Genomic DNA, 16,955 nt, shown 5'->3' on the forward strand with positions numbered 1-16,955 from the left:
AGGATGTTTCTCCAGCTGGCGGTCGTGGTGCAGGTGCTGTCGCTGCTGGCAAGCCGGGTGCATGGCTTCCCGAAACCCGCGGGCAAAGGTGAGCGTCTTCATCAACACATTTTCTGCGAGATGGGGAAAGTTTTGCAGGGTATAAATAGAGGAAGGGAAAAACTTTCCTTACACTTGCCTGAAAGCAATTAGATGCTAAAGAAACAATATTCCTGGCGCAAGACGCTGGATCGCTGAAGTTGCAATCTAATATTAAAGTGAAGAGATAGGTTCTGGTAGGCGGAAAGCTCTGAATTTTTTCAGTCTTTTCCAAGCAATGTTTTCATCCATTCTGCAGCAGTTTCTGCACAACTCTGTCTCTCTTGCTCCCTGTCTCCACTGGTATTCTGGATGTAAGAGATTTTTAATCTCTTGGTTGTGCCAATCCGATTATTGCTATTTTAGTCAATCTCTTACAGCATTTTTTTCCCCAATTTGTTTATGAGTTTTCTCATCACAAAGTGGTTACTGAGTCTATATCTGTATCTCTATTACACCTTTTACAGAACCTCTCCCTCTACCCCAGACAATCATGCTTTGTTTAAATGTTTGACTTTTTTATTGTATTCTCATGCTTCTAGGAACACTGAATTTTTTTACAAGAATTAGCCGTTGGCATCATATTCAAGACACCGTGTTTTATGGGAGAAAACTATAAATTAAGAAAAAATGTGTTGTCTCTTTGTAGCCGCATGCATCATATAACTGAGCATATATGTGTGTGTTTGTTTATTCTAGATAAAGCTATACACAACAGACAATTAAGTGTAGAAAGACCTTTGGAGGAACAGGTAAGTGAAATAAAAAATATTTACAATGTTTTTTGGTTTTGGTATTCTCATAATATTTTGAGCCTTGAGGTACCAGATCCATGAATATCCTAATGGCTTAACAAATGAATTAAAAATAAATTTGTCAGTAAAGTAAATATTGATAGAGTTTCAATAATTCTTAAGAACTAGCATTCCAAAAGCAGGTCGTTAACTCCAACAGCTCACAGGTGTGTAACCCCTTTGTATTGACATCCTACGGGAATATGGCGGGCGCTTGGATTGAAGAAGGAAAATGTAACTGGCATTTAGCTTAAAATGGAAAGTCTATTGCAGCTTCTTGTAATGTCTGATCCTGATCAGAGGATGTGGTGGTACTGACAAGAAATGCCAAGCGCTTAATCGTGTTCTACTTATTAAGGCAAACTTCTTACTAAGAGTGAAGATCAGGCATTAAGGCTTCTGCTGATATTGATAAATTAAGAGATCCCACAATTTAGTGTCTTTATTCCTTCTGCCTGTTTGTTGGTTTGTTTGTTTGTTTTATTTTTGTGTATCAGATTGCTGAAGCTGAGGCAGACAAGAATAGGAAAATAGTTCCTACAGGTAAAACATCTTTCCTGGTTTTATAGCGATATTCATTAATGGTATTCAAAGAGGTATAAGGTTTTATGTCATGTGTGCATTGATATATTTTCCAGAAAATAAGCCAGAGTTCAGGAATTATTCCTTTGTTGATGACCTGAACCTGCTAAAATCAGTAGCAGAAAGAGAGAGGAATGAAAAGGAGAGGGAGTCAATTAGAAGCTCTTTGTATGAACAGCAACTGGCCATGGATGATGCAGACTCCACCAAGAACCGCAGGCTTGTGGATGACTATGACTCCACTAAAAGTGGACTGGATTATAAATTCCAAGGTATTCTATAATCATTCTTCAGTGACTTTTAGCTTAGACTTCTCTTGCAAACTTGATTGCAATCATGAATGTTGTACTCACCACTAAACATGAGCTCTATTTGTTACTGGAGTGCAATTTCAATTATTTCCAGTTGTAGAAGCTTGTCGTATTACGACTAGGTTTTGAAACACAATACAAAATAATTGCTGTTGATTTTCACAGTCGTCTGCCATGGAGGAAAACCCAACTGTATGATTTACATTATGTTTTTTAGTGATTTAGATTTGATGGAAGGAAAATGGGACATATTTTTAAATGAATATGTATTTATTCTGGTTTGAAAGGAAGAAGCACTTTTATAGAGAGCTAAATCACATATATTTGTTTCAAATGTTATGTGCAATATTAGATAATTCTCCTCATCACAAAACTAAAAGAAGTTACCGAAGGCCAAAGAGTACTTGCCTTTACTACAGGAGTAGTTAATTGACTTGTAGTTTAAGTGAGTCCTCTGAGAGTTGTGAGCAGCATTTAGCTCAGGATATTTTTAATTATATCGAAGTATGCCGATCACAGACAAAAGCTTACTCATCACATTCACTTTCCCATTGGTCCTGATGATACTATTTGCCATAAGTAATGATTATGTAATTAAAACTTCAGTTGCTGAAATCCAAACAAGAAGATAGTATGCTGTTTGTCATAATCTGTTTTGATTTAAGTGGCCATACAATGAAGGTAGATACCAGGAAGATGCATATAAGCAGATATGTGAGCAGTGTTCTCTTATTCTTACAAACTTTTCTATAAACAGGAGAGTATGCTCCTGGCATTCATCTTTCAAAAGAGTCAGGCAGAAAGACATATTTCAGATGTGGAAAATGAACACCAAGTACTTTTCACTGGGACTGATGTAATGGATTCCAAAGTGTGTATCAAAGTATATTCCTAATGTGTCTAAAAAGTGCAGCTTTGTTCTGAAGAGAGAAAGATGTGGGCAGATATTTTTTATAAGATGTCTAATCCAAATGAGTTAGGACAGTCAGCACACAGTTAAACTGTAATCCTTTTAGATGATCCAGATGGCCTCCATCAATTAGATGGCACTCCTTTGACTGCTGAAGACATTGTTCAAAAAATTGCTGCAAGAATTTATGAGGAAAATGATAGAGGAGTGTTTGACAAGATCGTTTCAAAACTTCTAAATCTGGGGCTAGTAAGTATCTTCTTAATACTTCATTTAGCTGTTTTGTGGGTTGGTTTAATGCTTTTTTAAAAAACAATTTGGATGAACACTGTGTGCAGCTAATAATGCTGACTTGGGTGAAAATGAATGGGATTCAGGCTCTAGGCAAGCTTCGTGACTCATTTGGGCACATTGGTTTAGTTCTGTAATAACATTGTTGTTCCTGTGGTGGCTTTGCAACAAAATAGGCCAAACTGCAGAATATTTCTGATGTTGAGAAAACATTCACTGATTGTACTCTTCCCATGTCTGCCCTCATTCTTCCTTTAATTTCTCTTCTGATTCTCATTGAGTTCTTTTGTATTATCAATTTCTTTTGGATGTTTATGGGGAAAGGTCTGAGCTCATTCCTATCCACCTAATAATTATTGTTATCAGCGGACATATAATGATGCAGGACAGTTGAGGATACATTTCTCATCGTTACTGATTTTTAGCAAGACTGGTTTGTCTCTGACCTCGGGATGTCTCAATGGTTCTAGCCATTGCAATATGGGATCCGTATATTTTAAAATACTAACCTTATCTTTTCTGCACTAGATTTTGCAATTAGCTATTGCATGCTGAATCCCACTGATTACGAAGGATAATGGTAGAGTTCTCGTTCAAGTGACAGCTGTTACAAAGCAAAGAGAAAACATTTTGATGATGCCGTAGAAAGCTATTTGCTTTTTCCCTTTCTGTATTACTGTATTCTGTTGTAGTTATTCAATTGTACATAGGTACGTTGCAGAACATATATATACACACACACACACACACATATATACATATAGGTACACCGCACTTGCAGCTCCATCTTTCAAGCTGGACTCCATTGTGTTAAGCCCTATATGGGTTGGTTTTCCTATTGGAGGCTATATGTGTGGGTGGGTGTTTTTTCTGTATGCACACATATTTGATGTGTGTTTGTATGTGTGTATATATACATTTATGTAAATATAGACATGTATATATGTCTATATGTATACAAGTATACACACACACACATCAGTGAAGGTATTACACCTAATTTGGCTGTGCTCAGCTTTGAAGGAAACGTATTTGAAGCAACGTATTTACAAAGCTAAGGTTTCATATTGACGTTTAATCTAAGAAAAACACAATATTCTATAAGTACTCTGCACAAATATTTTAACAGATCACAGAGAGTCAGGCCTATACCCTGGAAGATGAAGTGGCAGAGGTTTTACAACAGCTAATTGCAAATGAAGCAAAGGATCGTGAGAAGGAGTCTGAAGATTTTGACTACCCTCCAAGCAGAGCAGACAGTGATACAAAAGAAAAGCAACAGGAAAGAATGGTAATTTCTTAGCTAATCATTTTGACTCACTTGCCAAACGGTACAAGTAGACCAATACACTGCTTTGCTTTAGGGAATAATTAGTTCAATCTGGAAACTAAAGGTGTTCTTAAAGAAATTCCATCAGATAGGAAAACGAATCGTGAGTTACTTTCAGGTTTAAGCCAGATGCCAAATTGAAATAACTTTGAGAAAACAGTATAGTCTTCACCTTGTAATTAGGAAAATGTTGGCATAAGATCATGATGCTATTTATTGCTCTATTAACTCTATCACCAAAAGCAATGTACTTATAGATATTATTTTTTTGTGTCTTTTGTGGAGACACCAAGCAAAGCTGATCAGGATAGTTTCATTAATGGAGAAATTGATGATACACTGGATAACACATGGTCATCAACTAATATCTTGGAAAGAAGAAATGAGCTGCCTTCTGAAGATAATTTCGAAGACCTCCAATATTTTCCGAACTTTTACGCGCTATTAAAAAGTCTTAACTCAGGTGAGCTCATCATGTGTTTACAGGAATATTTAGGAAAAAAATAGAAAATTAAGATTCTCTCTGTTTTCTCCTACTCCTTTCCCTTCCTTTCCCCACAGCTTCCCTAGTTGCAAGAGACCATGTGCTTTAAAAATGCTCTCTCAGATGCATAGCGGAAACTAATTTGATTAGTGAGTATGGCAAAACATTGGGAGGAACAGCACTCAGAACTGCAAACTGTGTGACCTAGGTAGCCCTTCCCATCTTGTGCCATATGATTCAGGAGTCCTGAATTCTTTTCATTCCCGTAAGGGCATGATGAAAAACTGGCAAATTGTTTTCTCTAGAGAGCTTTCCAGTAACATCCATGTCTTCTAAGCCAACAGAGATACAAATAAGCCACAGTAGAATCCTCACAGTGATGGTACCAGTAAATGAGTCTGAGCCTCCCAGCCTTTTCACAAACCACATGTTTGCTGTTTATTGCAATGAAAGCTCTGCACGTCTCTTCCTATTCCGGTGCTAGACATCATTGCCTTCCAGTTATCGCAGGCAAGATTGTGGCACCTCGCCACAGCCCCTTTGTCAGCACACTCTACCACACACCCACTCTCACTCTCTGCAGCCAGCATATCTTCTGCTTTCTCCAGCACAGTCAGCAACAATTTATTCTGTAGATTCCTTGTCCTGCAGGAACCTTAATCTTGTTTCAAACTGTCCCTATAAACACCTGAGTGGAGAGCTAGAATGAAAAACCCGAGGGCATATTTTGCTCAAGTCCAATCTACAAACTTCATATTCTTCTTCCTGTTCTTTTCATTTTCCTGTGGTAGTTTTGCATGCTGGTTCTTCTCCTTTTTCTACTCACAAAGCAGAAGGGCATGTTGGGTTTAACAAGTTCCCACTGGCTGCACAGCTCTGCCTTGTCTCCTGCTTTATGCTGTTCACCTGCTGGCTTGTATCAAGCTGGAGGAGAGGGGATTCAATTGCATCCTACTGATGTGTGTCAAATTGCAGGCAGCAATAAAAAACCTGTTCAGCAGCTCCCCAAAGGGGCTGGCCCTCTGCCAAGGCTGGGCGTATGTTTCTGACTGTCCCTGTCTGACAGGGCCCCTGGCTCTGTTGGGTCCTTCAGTGACAACCTGCGGTGCAGGAAGAGCTTGTGTAACTGTGTGATGGGGGACTTTCATGCTGCTAATGCAGAAATAGCAGTAATATTGTTCAGCAGATAAACGCAGTGGAAAAAGAAAGCCAAGAAGCAGTGATCATGAAGATAGTCAGAGATACGTATGGACAAGAAAGATGGATTTTTATAATGAAAAATCATTGTTCGTATCCTATTCTGGAGTCATGATCCTCCCAACCATGTAATACTATGTACCTGGGTCATGGTCTTTTGCATGGTAACAATCTCATTTGAGACACTTTATATTTTTGTCATTGAACCCATGGATCTTGTAGGAAAAAAGATCTCTGAGCTATCTTCCTCATACAGAGCCAGACTGGTCTACTAAGTAGTTCACAGACAAATAAAAGAAAAAGGCAAAGACTGTAGAAAAATCTGCCTATATCTGCCCAGCAATTTGAACTGCCAAGTCACTTCATCTGAGTGTCTTTAGTGTTCTTATCTGTAAAATGGAATTAATACCATTCACCTTCCATAACATCGACCTTCAAGACAAAAAGCTATGAAGAAGAACCAAACCCTGAAATTTTAAACTATATTCAGCTGTACTTTGCAGGAGCAGTTTAAAGGGAAACATTTATAGGCGTTCTCTTTACTAATCCAGCACAGCATTTTCTTTTTAGTGAGTAGGTTATTTTTTATGCATGAAGTTTGTGCAGAATTTGTAGAACTGAGTTTTTCCAAGTTGCCTGAAGTCTTTGACTAGTTTTGCTTTATCCCTCACACAGAGACAGAGGCAAAACAGAAAGAGACCTTGATAACTATCATGAAAACCCTGATTGATTTTGTGAAGATGATGGTTAAATATGGAACAATCACACCAGAAGAAGGAGTTTCCTATCTGGGTGAGAGTACATACTTTATGCAACAGTGTTATTAATGCTATGTTCTTACTCTACCAACAGTGATAATTATATTCTCCTCTTAGACGTGTAGATGAGGCGCTTAGGGACATGGGTTAGTGGGCATGGCGGTGTTGGGTTAACGGTTGGACTTGATGATCTTAGAGGTCTTTTCCAACCTTAATGATTCTATGATTCTATGATTCTATGATTCCTTGCTTTTATGAGTCCTGTTTCGGACTTGTTCATTCAAAATGTTAAAGCTGTACTTCTAGATGATTGATCATTCATTATAGCAATGTTGAATTCCATACTGCTTTAATATTTCCATCTAATGAAGGAAAGGTTATTTATCAGATATGTATTTAGAGGATTATTCCACTTCCACACCTGTGAAGCACACTTGATTTCAATGGCTTTATGTCAGGAGAAGATTAGTGTTTTGCTCAGTTACATTGAGGTGAATCAGGTACCTGCATTTTCCAAAAAGATTTCGGCACTTCAGCACCTTTAATCTGTCATCTGTAAGTAGCTAGAGTAGACAGGACCTAATGCTATGGTCTTCTACCAAGTAAAACTCCTTCCATCTATGGAAAGTGTTACATCTTGGCACAGGAGTAGTTTTTGAAGCATTCTTTCCTGGATCCATTTTAGAGTCTGTGGCTATGCAGATTTTGTAAAATTGTTATAATTTCCCAAAGAGGGATTTTGGAACAGTCTGGGTTTGGTTATTTGTTTTGTTTTGTTTTCTCACCTGGCTTTTACAAACTCTTTTATCTTAACTGTTGATAGCCTTTCTAGTTAGACAAGCAGAGCTACAGAAGAAGGGCTTATCTGCATAAGCTCTGCAAAACCTTTTCATTTTTCTGAAGTATTCCTGGTCTGGTTAGCCTGAAAAGTTTTTGTTTACATCTGGGCAATTTCTCAGCTTAATAAATCAGCCTGTCACAGAGATAGGACTGGCAATGGTCTTCCATGACTTCTGCTGGCTTGTTTGAAATGGGCCGTTGCAGATACATGATTGATTGATGCAACTGTAACTATACGGATTGATTATCAGTTACTTGGCTACAAAAAATCCAGTGGATCATGATTCACATTCAGTGCATGATTGCACCTCCTCTCTAAAGAATTCATTATATTTCTGACCCAGATTATCCCTTTATTTTCTGTGAGAAGTCCTTGAATTTTGGCATATTTGGACAACTTATGCTACAGTTCAGCTCTTTATTTCTCTGGCTGCCTGTACATTTAAAGAAAGATGCACATAAAGAAATGGTTGATTACAAGCATAGTGGTTTCATTCTACAAATGAAGATAATATGGCTTGAGCAGATATTGCACTCACTGATAGTGTTGTGCCAAAACTTAATAGACTAAATTCGTCCCTGACGCAAGACCACTCAGATAATGGAATTGCACTAGGGATGCATTTTTCCTGCTAAAATTCAGGGCAGTTTTTCACATTGGCTTTACTTTGAGTAAATAAATACTGTAACCCTGGAAACAAATTGCCATGGTGACATAGTACAGAGGGCAGGGATTAGGTTAAGAGTTTCAGAGGTCTGATTTAGTCTGGATTTAAAGACTATCAACTGATGTATCCAGACTCTGCCTTGCAAATGAGTGATTTATGCAGAGATGGATTTTGTACTCCATCAAAACAACTCACTGTAGTGGAAAAAGCTTTCTCATAGGTCTCAAGTTGCTTCTGTGGTATTCTTTTTTTAGACTTGCTGTTGAGAAATTACTTTAAAGCTGACCTTCATTTATTGAGCTAATATTCTCAAATATTCAAGAACAGCAAACACAGGAGAATCTTAGCTTCTTGCAGTATCCATAAGCATGGCAGCAGTTTTATTGCCGCACTTATTCAACTAAAAGTGACAACATAATATACCCAGTAATACTTGAATAGGTACTGTGTTTCTTGGTGCAGTTTGGGTTAGGGGATTGATGCCCAGCTGTGTTTATTTATAGCAGATGAAGGAATTATTATGAATGTCTGTCAGAGAGAAGAAACAATTAAAAAAATTGGCAGCTTTTATTTGTTCCCTCAGTCCAAAATCAGTGAGCAGATCCCATGCTAGTTGGTGGAAAATACCTACTGGGTCTATGCAGATGGATTATATCCTTTCTCTGTTCTGTTACAGTAGGAAACTGCCAAAATTACTTATACCCGCTCTGTGGCTGAAGACATGCGTAAGCTATGTCCCTGAATTATACATTCAAAATCATAAATCATTTAGTAAATCAAGTCACAAGCTTTTGTGCCTCTCACATGGACACAGAGACAGTGAATTTGAATGCATATACCAGTAACAGCTGGTTTGGGATTTGGAAACCACAGCATTATGTCATCATCATTGTATCCTACTCTAGGGAAAAGTATCTTGCTGCTGCAGTGGATGATGTTATTAGGTTTAGCTTTAAGTTACAAAGGATCTAGCTGCAGTGTGGTGCAAGAAAAACACACATACACATACAAATGCAAGGAAGAGGAAGTTCATGTTTTAATACACATATTCAATATTATGTAATATATCTTTAAAAGCTTTCCATATGCTAAATATAATCTGTAACACAGAATCCAGAAAGCCAAAACCAATGTATTCCTATATATGAAAGAGGAGAAAAAGCACTGCCTACCTTTTACAGTATGTATTCGGAAAGTATAGCTCTGGAAGCATTAAAGAGAGGCTGTAACAAATGGATATAAAATGTGCGTTCGGCTGAAATGCATCATATTTGACCATTGATGCCATCATTGATGGCAAAATGCCACTGTCATCTATCACTCTTTACTTTCTTAACTATGAATGCTGTATTTTGATGTACTGGGAGCAAATTCTTCTGTGAAGTGAAAGCCTCATGATATGTTTCTAGCCTGCTCAAAGGCTTTCAGAAATCTTTCTAGAAAGCCTGTCTGCCCTCTGAAGATTGAAAGCTGGTTTGAAATCATTTTTGCAATTAAAAGAATGGACAAATGTTGTTGGTACAGAAAGCATAAGGTAATTAACCATATGACAGGATCACAATTACAGAGGTGGCTTGTGAATTAGGTCCAGCTGTGGTATCAATTTATCCACCTATGGGCTGGTTGTCAGCATCCAGCAAATGCTGCCCAAACAGCTGGATTCTCCTTGCTTGCCGCAACCTTCTAGAGGCACAAGCTGTTATCACTGAACAGGTTGAGTATTGGGAGGGACTTAGGACGGTTATTGAAACAATGATTGCTGTTGGCAAGGGTGCAGTGACAGAATGGAATGAAAGAGTTGGAATCTCTCCACATAATGACCAGTGGAAAGCAGCAAGAAGCTTTCAGAGAAGTTATGACTGATTGAGCATAAAATATTTCATTATTCATGGCATTCATACTGTTTCTGTTGCATAAATAGCTGATACTGAATTTACTACGCAGAACTGAGAGGACTATATCCTTATAGCTGAGTGCTTCAAGGGAAAAAGTGCTGTTCGAGCCAGTAGCAAAACTCACTTTGATTTCAGCAGAGCAGAATAAGGAATGCATTGCATAGATACTTGTACCGTTTGAATATTAGTTTGTGAATAGTATCATACTTCCCTTCATTTTCCTTCTGTCTGTTGAGTAGTGTCATGGTGGAGATTCACTCTGATAGCTTGTCTGTCAGAGCCATCTATCACAGACCAGATAAATATTAAGGAAAAGCTTCATTTACACCACACAAAGAGGAATTTTTTGTGTGCCGAATGACTTTTCCTGCGTATGCCAGGCTAGCTAATTTTACAATGAAAGCATATCAGTCCACTACCATCCTGGTAAAAGCTCTATTTATAGTGATTATGTAAAGTAAATTATAGTTTTGTAATACATTTATTTTAATAATATTGTTGTCAGCTTAGAAGCAGGAACAAATGGGTTTTGCCAGTTTGTTCGGATACATTTGTAAATCATCTCCCACTAATAAGACCAAAAAAATGAGTGATTTTTAGAACAATTCTAGGAAATATTTGTAATTAGAGCCTACTGGACTATAACAAAAATAGAGCTTTCAGAGATGACAGACAAATTCTTAAGAGGCACCAGTGTGTACGTATGAATTCTTTTTACACAGTACATTGGTTATATTCTCCTGCTGTACGCTACTTACAAGAGTAGATTTGTAGCAAATTTACCCATTGCCACCCCAACCAAATGAAAGTTGTGTTATCCAATGAACTATTACCCTAGAAATGTAAATTAGTTATGTGTACATTGTATTCTTGTGTGGAGTTCTCATTTATTGACTAGTACATGTAGGACAAATTTTTAACATCAGTACTTCTTTATCTCATAGATATATAGAAGCTTCACCATGATACTGCATATAATGCATATTTTATCACATCTTATGATTGAGGTTGGTCATTTTGTTTTCAGTTTCTAAATCAGGGCTTCTGTATCTTCTACCACTGAACAACATTGGAGAAGAGAAAGAGGCAAAGGAGTGGGAAGAAAATTAAGTTTAAGCACTCTGTAGTTTTGCTCTTTCTGAGGGGGATCCCACTTTTCACCTCCTTGTAGTAGAGCATTTAGCTTACTGGAGCCACAGTGTACAACACACAGCCCACAGCAGACCGGTTGGGGAGCAAACCCCCCTTTAATTAGGAGGGAAAATAGAGGAATTGCTCCAGCTCATTAGTATGCAGTGTTCGAGTCACAGCTGCCTCCTTCCATAGTCCAAACCAAAGCCACCTCTCACACCGCCTCCCTTTGGCTCTGACTCACTGTCAGAATCCACGCTCTCCCCCGTGACTGAGTAGGAGATTGTGTTGGTTAGAAATGGGCATGAACAGATGTCTCTGTTTACCTCTTCTACCCCTTCATCATTTGTTCTCCATGGACAATCGGAAAGAAGACCTGCAAAGACAAACTGCAAGACTTACTAGCAATAGGGAGATGGATGGTTCATCTATTGCTCATTAGTTTGGTCCTTTTCTAAAGTTACTGTTGGGGTATTGTTTTACTATAATATTCTCTTTTAGCCAGGCTGAGGCTGCATGAAAAAAATCCAGGGGAAATAGAAGAGGCAGGAAGTCCCCTATGTTGATTTTTAACATGCCCCTGCCTCTCCATACTAAGGAATATGGAATAGCTATTCTGCCTCTTGCTTTCACGCTTGGTAGACTCAACAGCTCCACTTCTGATGAAGGCTCCGCAATTTCCCGGGTGTAGGCCAGTACATAGTAGACACAACCTGGCCTTTTCTTGGGAAAGGAGGACTTGTTTGAATACTGTGACTAATCCCTGAGGTTCTCATCAGCACAGATGCTGCAGGCCAAAGATCTGATCCCGATATTTGTTTAGTTAGGCAAGAACAGGCAGAGAGCCAAGAGTGTGAGGCAAAGAGCAGATCACAGCACAGACTGGCATCATCTTTCCCCCACTCACTGTCTCCAGAAGCAGATGCTCCCTGATGCAGACTGTGTGATTTGAAAGGGGTGAGGGAAGGTGTGGCTAAACAGTGCCAGAGGCTGCAAGTGATAAAAGGACAGTGTCGTGTGGACCTTTTGTTCTTTCCTTCATTTTGACCTGGGAGATGAAAGGCACTGACAGTATTTCATTCAGGGAACTGTTCATGCATAATACCTTCTTTTTCTTTTTTAATGTCCTTTTTTTCAAAGGGCTCTTTGTCGCTACTGTAGATTTTCTTCATAAGCATTAAAATCTTTAACCAATTTTCCTTAACTGAATTTCCCTTCGGTGATTTTCCTTGCCCAGTATTACTTTATCATATGACTGATGCATACAGCTGACAGTGGGAGTTATTTAATTTCAGGCAGCTCTCTTTTCTCTGCTATTTATTTTGTATCTGATGAACTAAGGTGACACAGATGCCAGTATACTGTACCATTCTTAGGAAGATCAAGGACTCTCACATATCTGAAAAGCAGAAAACAGGGGCACCTCGGATGGGGGCAGTGGGCCGAATACTGAGGAGCAGCAGTGATGGTGTAAAGTATATGTGAATAGTTAAACCCAAGATGAATTTGCATGGAGGTGAGATAAAAGAATGTGGGGACGGAGAGTGTGCAAAGGTCCCAGACAAGACTGGAATGTAGGAAGTATGTTGATCGCAGACCCCACTGCAACTTTATAGCTTTTCTTTCTGCAGCCTCATCCCATGCCTCATCCATGTCTGTCCCATGCTACTTCTGCATTTGCACAAACACATGAATGGTTTTTTGCCCCCACTGCTTAGATCTTATCTCCTATTTTCCCCCATTCAGACTCTTACTGCATAGAAAAAAAAAGGATAGCTATGGTGTGAAAAGTCTATGACAGCTAACCTCACAGTTCTTAAAAAACAGAACCACTACACATTACAGTAAAATGGGCATCACCTGAGGGTGACAATATGTGTGAGAGCATAGTATTTCCAGTATCCATAGGATATAAATTTTCTCAGTTATCTTTTTGGGAGAGATCCAGTAGTTTTAGTATTACTAATTCTTTTTCCCACCACATTACATGACTATCAAATCATGTGTACAAGAACCAAAACGAATGTATTACAGTTCATTCTTTTGCTTATCACTATCTACCCTTTAAATTTGCAGCTATTTCTTGCAAATATATTGCCTCGTCTTCCATTTCTCTTCAATGCCTCCTCTATGCTTTCCCAACTGGATACTCTGTAAGAAATCTCCATCTCCTCGTAATGTCTTTTTTGACAAGTATATTGCTTAGCTCCTGAAAATCTAGGTTTTGCATCCTACCAAGTGGTTTGTGTTTCTAAAGAAAGGAGGGGAATGCTTTTATTTTTTTCTCACTGTATTTAATAGATGCATAAAAAAAATTACTTTCTGCATTCTGTATCTCTGTTGACAGCTGAGCACTGAGACCATAAGTTATGATTTGAGATGATGATGTGGGTGCGGGGTAAACAGGGTGTCACTGAACTTTCAAAACTAAGCTCCATCCCACTCCTGCAGTAGAGGCGGCTGTGTGCTGCTTCAGTCCCAAACTGTCGTGCTTATAAAATGCATGCTATCAAAATACTTAAAATGTGTGCACAGGCCATATAGCAGCCTCAGGATGGGAAAGGACTGCACCACGCAGCTCCAGGAGACCTGGAGTAATGCAAAGGAAATGCCTATAGAATATTGAAAGGATAAATCTGAGAAATAGTCTCTGAGAAATAGTCCGTGAGGTAGGGAATTTAATAAGGACAATAAAGAAGACTTGGTCAGAGCTTTGTTCACCTCAAAACACATCTATTTGATTGTGTTTTACTTTTTGAGTTGCTTTTAATCTGATTGCCAAGCGATACTGCTGCTGCTTTATTTCAGATCACTCTGAGCATCTTGCCTGTAATCCATTTGCAAGTGATGCCACTACTTGGGGTTTGTCACCTGACATTCCTCATGGCAGCATTAGGCTTCAGACACACTGTCATGGCAAATCAGTCAAACAGGAAGTTTCAAAAAGAAAATGCCATATCTTGACATGTAAGGCAGGGAGTTGGAAAGGAACAGGAGATTTGCAAGGCTGAGACCCATCTGTAATTCCACAATGGAGGGATTTCTCTTGTTCATCACAGTTCAAGCAGTTTATGATGTGACACGTGCATGATACATGTATGAGCTGACTAAAGGTCAAACTCTGCTTTTGGCTACATTGGTGAAAATCCAGTAGATATTGACAGTTCTTGGACCTGCACTCATGTAAGCTAAAAGGAGGGTTTGGCCAAAGAATTAATCAGGTACGCTATTCCCCACAGAATAGTCACAAGCAAATGCTGAGATGTCCTGAGTTTTGTCACAGATGGAAAAAGGCCTTGCAAGCTCTTAAAGATCATCTGCTACAAGAAACAAAAGAGGCCTGGGAGAACCGTGCTTTTTTAATACCTGAATTAAAGGTATTAAAAAATACAAGCAGTCACCAGCACAAAGCTTTCTGGCTGAAGCTGCTGTAGTGTATGAACTCATTAAGTAAACTCATTTTTTAGCTATCGTTGAGATTGATTTCAGGTACCATGATCATCCCTTTTTCTCCTTTAATAAACACAGCCTTTCTATGCTGTATGAAAACAGAACAGCGAAGCAGGTCTTTCTGCAGAAGTTTAATGACATGAAATCTCAGCTTCAGTCAATTTGACAAGGATAGAATGTGAAACTGCCTTCCGGGTGCAAGACAATTATGCAGATGAAAAAACCCTTTGCAGGAATATTTGCAAGAGGCCGGAAAACACCGTGAATCTGTCTATCTATAGAGAAGGGTCCATTTCAGGCTTCCATTACCAATTCCATTAAATACTCGGATGAGTACATTAGTTTCTGACTCTCTAATAAGAACAAAGTAATTTAATTTATAATATTTTTTCACATAGTATCTTTTCCCATGGATTTAAAGGGTGTTACCGCAGTGCATTCTCCAAAAGTAAAGATAAGCATTCTGCTTTTATGCAATTCAGATTTTTGAATGCCCAACTTGAAGGACTTCAGAGTTTCAAAAATGCTGGGAATTTGCATTTTCAGATACAATTAATAGGATCTTTTGGTGTGTAGCGCCTGTAGAAACTGCGCCTAGGGCATCTTAGAATGCCTACTCAAAATAGGAGCCCTCCTGCAGCATGAATGCCTCAGTGAGTCATCCCAGATCAAAGAGCAAGTAGAAAGTGAGACAAGGCAGAAACCAGATCTTCTGACTCCTGATGTCTGGTTCAAGTGATGAGATTATACTGCTCCGCGGAAAGCCAGTCGCCAGAGGAGTGACCTATTTTACCAACGTAGGTCACTTCCATTAGCTCAGTAGTTATTGTTCTGTTGTTTTAATTAGTGCCATTTCAAATAAGTGGCCGGCTCTGTGGAAAGGTCAGTACCTTTCTGAACTCTTCCTCTGTAAAAATTATGTTGCTAGGGAAACGACACCGGAAAAGTAATCAGTTCTTGTTAGACCTCCAAATACGACATGCAGTTGCTTAGCTGCTGGCCAGGCACATCTCAGTTGAGAAGATGACTCAGTCCATCAGTGTAACTCAGAGCAAACATTGTTCAGCCCTGGCCTAGCCACATATGACAAGTACAAACATGTTTTGAAACAATACCAGCTGTTAAAGATGTTAATTCTGAAGAGGAAAAAAGGGCAATAAATCCTGTTCAAGAAGAATTGGGATTCTCTGGTAACATTCTCTTTATGATATATATATGTAGGTACACCAGATAATCCTCACAAACATGAACAGCCTTACATAGTTAACTCCTCTCTGTCACGCAGAAAATACAGCTGCTTATGAAATCTTGAGATTCATGTTGATGTGCCATCCAGCTAGCAAGATAGCTTCAATATTTCTCCTGTAAAATGTAGTGCTTATTAAAAGGCCTGTCATATAAACTTGTCCATATCTTTACTGACAAAATAAAGCTTTGAAAATGGAATATAGTTGTTATCATATTCAGTCTGGCTTTAGTGGCAAAGCTTGGATCATTAGTGGTCAACATTGCCATATTATACTTCATATACAGATGTGGCTGTTCAATGCATATGGCTGGAAAACAATGCATATTACCATGTTACTGTACTTGACAAAGTAGTAATAAATATTGTTTATTACTCATATATTGAACTCAAATGAAATTGTTAGCCAAATCGAAAGACTCAGAGAAACTGTAGAATTTCTGATGGGATTTATCAAGTAATTGAATAATGGAGGAGTATAAATCCTATTGCCTTCAGTAGCACATGCTGTATGTGGATATATGTACAACTTTTAAACACTACAGTCTATCAACATAACAAAAACATTTGGAAATATTATCAGTATGCAGACATTTAAATCTAAAGATGTCTAATCGGGTTATAAATCCGTCTTGTGGTGGAGTCTTTTTGTCTTCTGCTAATACAAGCTTATTGCAGCAGTGCTTAAATGCAGACACTTTTAAGATAGAACATGAAAGGCACTTATGAATCAATGCACTTACATATGTGTGGCATTTTAAACATGTAAATACTCCTATTTATTTTAAAATACTATGTTTACACTTAAAATTAAGCCTAATTGAATAGATTTTGCTGGATTAAGGTCTAAAATCAGCAACATTTTTGCATTTGCATGAATTAGTGAAGGAGAATAATCTACTCACTTGAATTTACAAAGGGTTTTTAAGTTCTTAGCTGTATAATCTTATCCTAAAAACTGTGCCTCTTGCAACAGAGAAATCCATATAT

At 38.4% G+C, this 16,955-nt stretch overlaps 1 protein-coding gene across 2 annotated transcripts in view; it reads left to right on the forward strand.

Annotated features, from left to right (window-relative positions):
• The first annotated feature begins 3 nt into the window (after positions 1 to 3).
• SCG3 (secretogranin III) overlaps positions 4 to 16,955 on the forward strand; it is a 26,847-nt gene continuing 9,895 nt past the window's right edge. For both annotated transcript variants that reach the window (XM_009586227.1, XM_009586228.1), the window contains exons 1-8: positions 4 to 88; positions 778 to 830; positions 1,370 to 1,415; positions 1,511 to 1,726; positions 2,782 to 2,924; positions 4,096 to 4,257; positions 4,582 to 4,759; positions 6,653 to 6,769. In XM_009586227.1, coding sequence (XP_009584522.1) covers positions 4 to 88; positions 778 to 830; positions 1,370 to 1,415; positions 1,511 to 1,726; positions 2,782 to 2,924; positions 4,096 to 4,257; positions 4,582 to 4,759; positions 6,653 to 6,769 — 1,000 coding nt within the window. The remainder of the gene's footprint in view (positions 89 to 777; positions 831 to 1,369; positions 1,416 to 1,510; positions 1,727 to 2,781; positions 2,925 to 4,095; positions 4,258 to 4,581; positions 4,760 to 6,652; positions 6,770 to 16,955) is intronic.

This window comes from Fulmarus glacialis, unplaced genomic scaffold (genome assembly GCF_000690835.1).
Source record: "Fulmarus glacialis isolate BGI_N327 unplaced genomic scaffold, ASM69083v1 scaffold41559, whole genome shotgun sequence".
Classification (NCBI taxonomy): Eukaryota; Metazoa; Chordata; class Aves; order Procellariiformes; family Procellariidae; genus Fulmarus; species Fulmarus glacialis.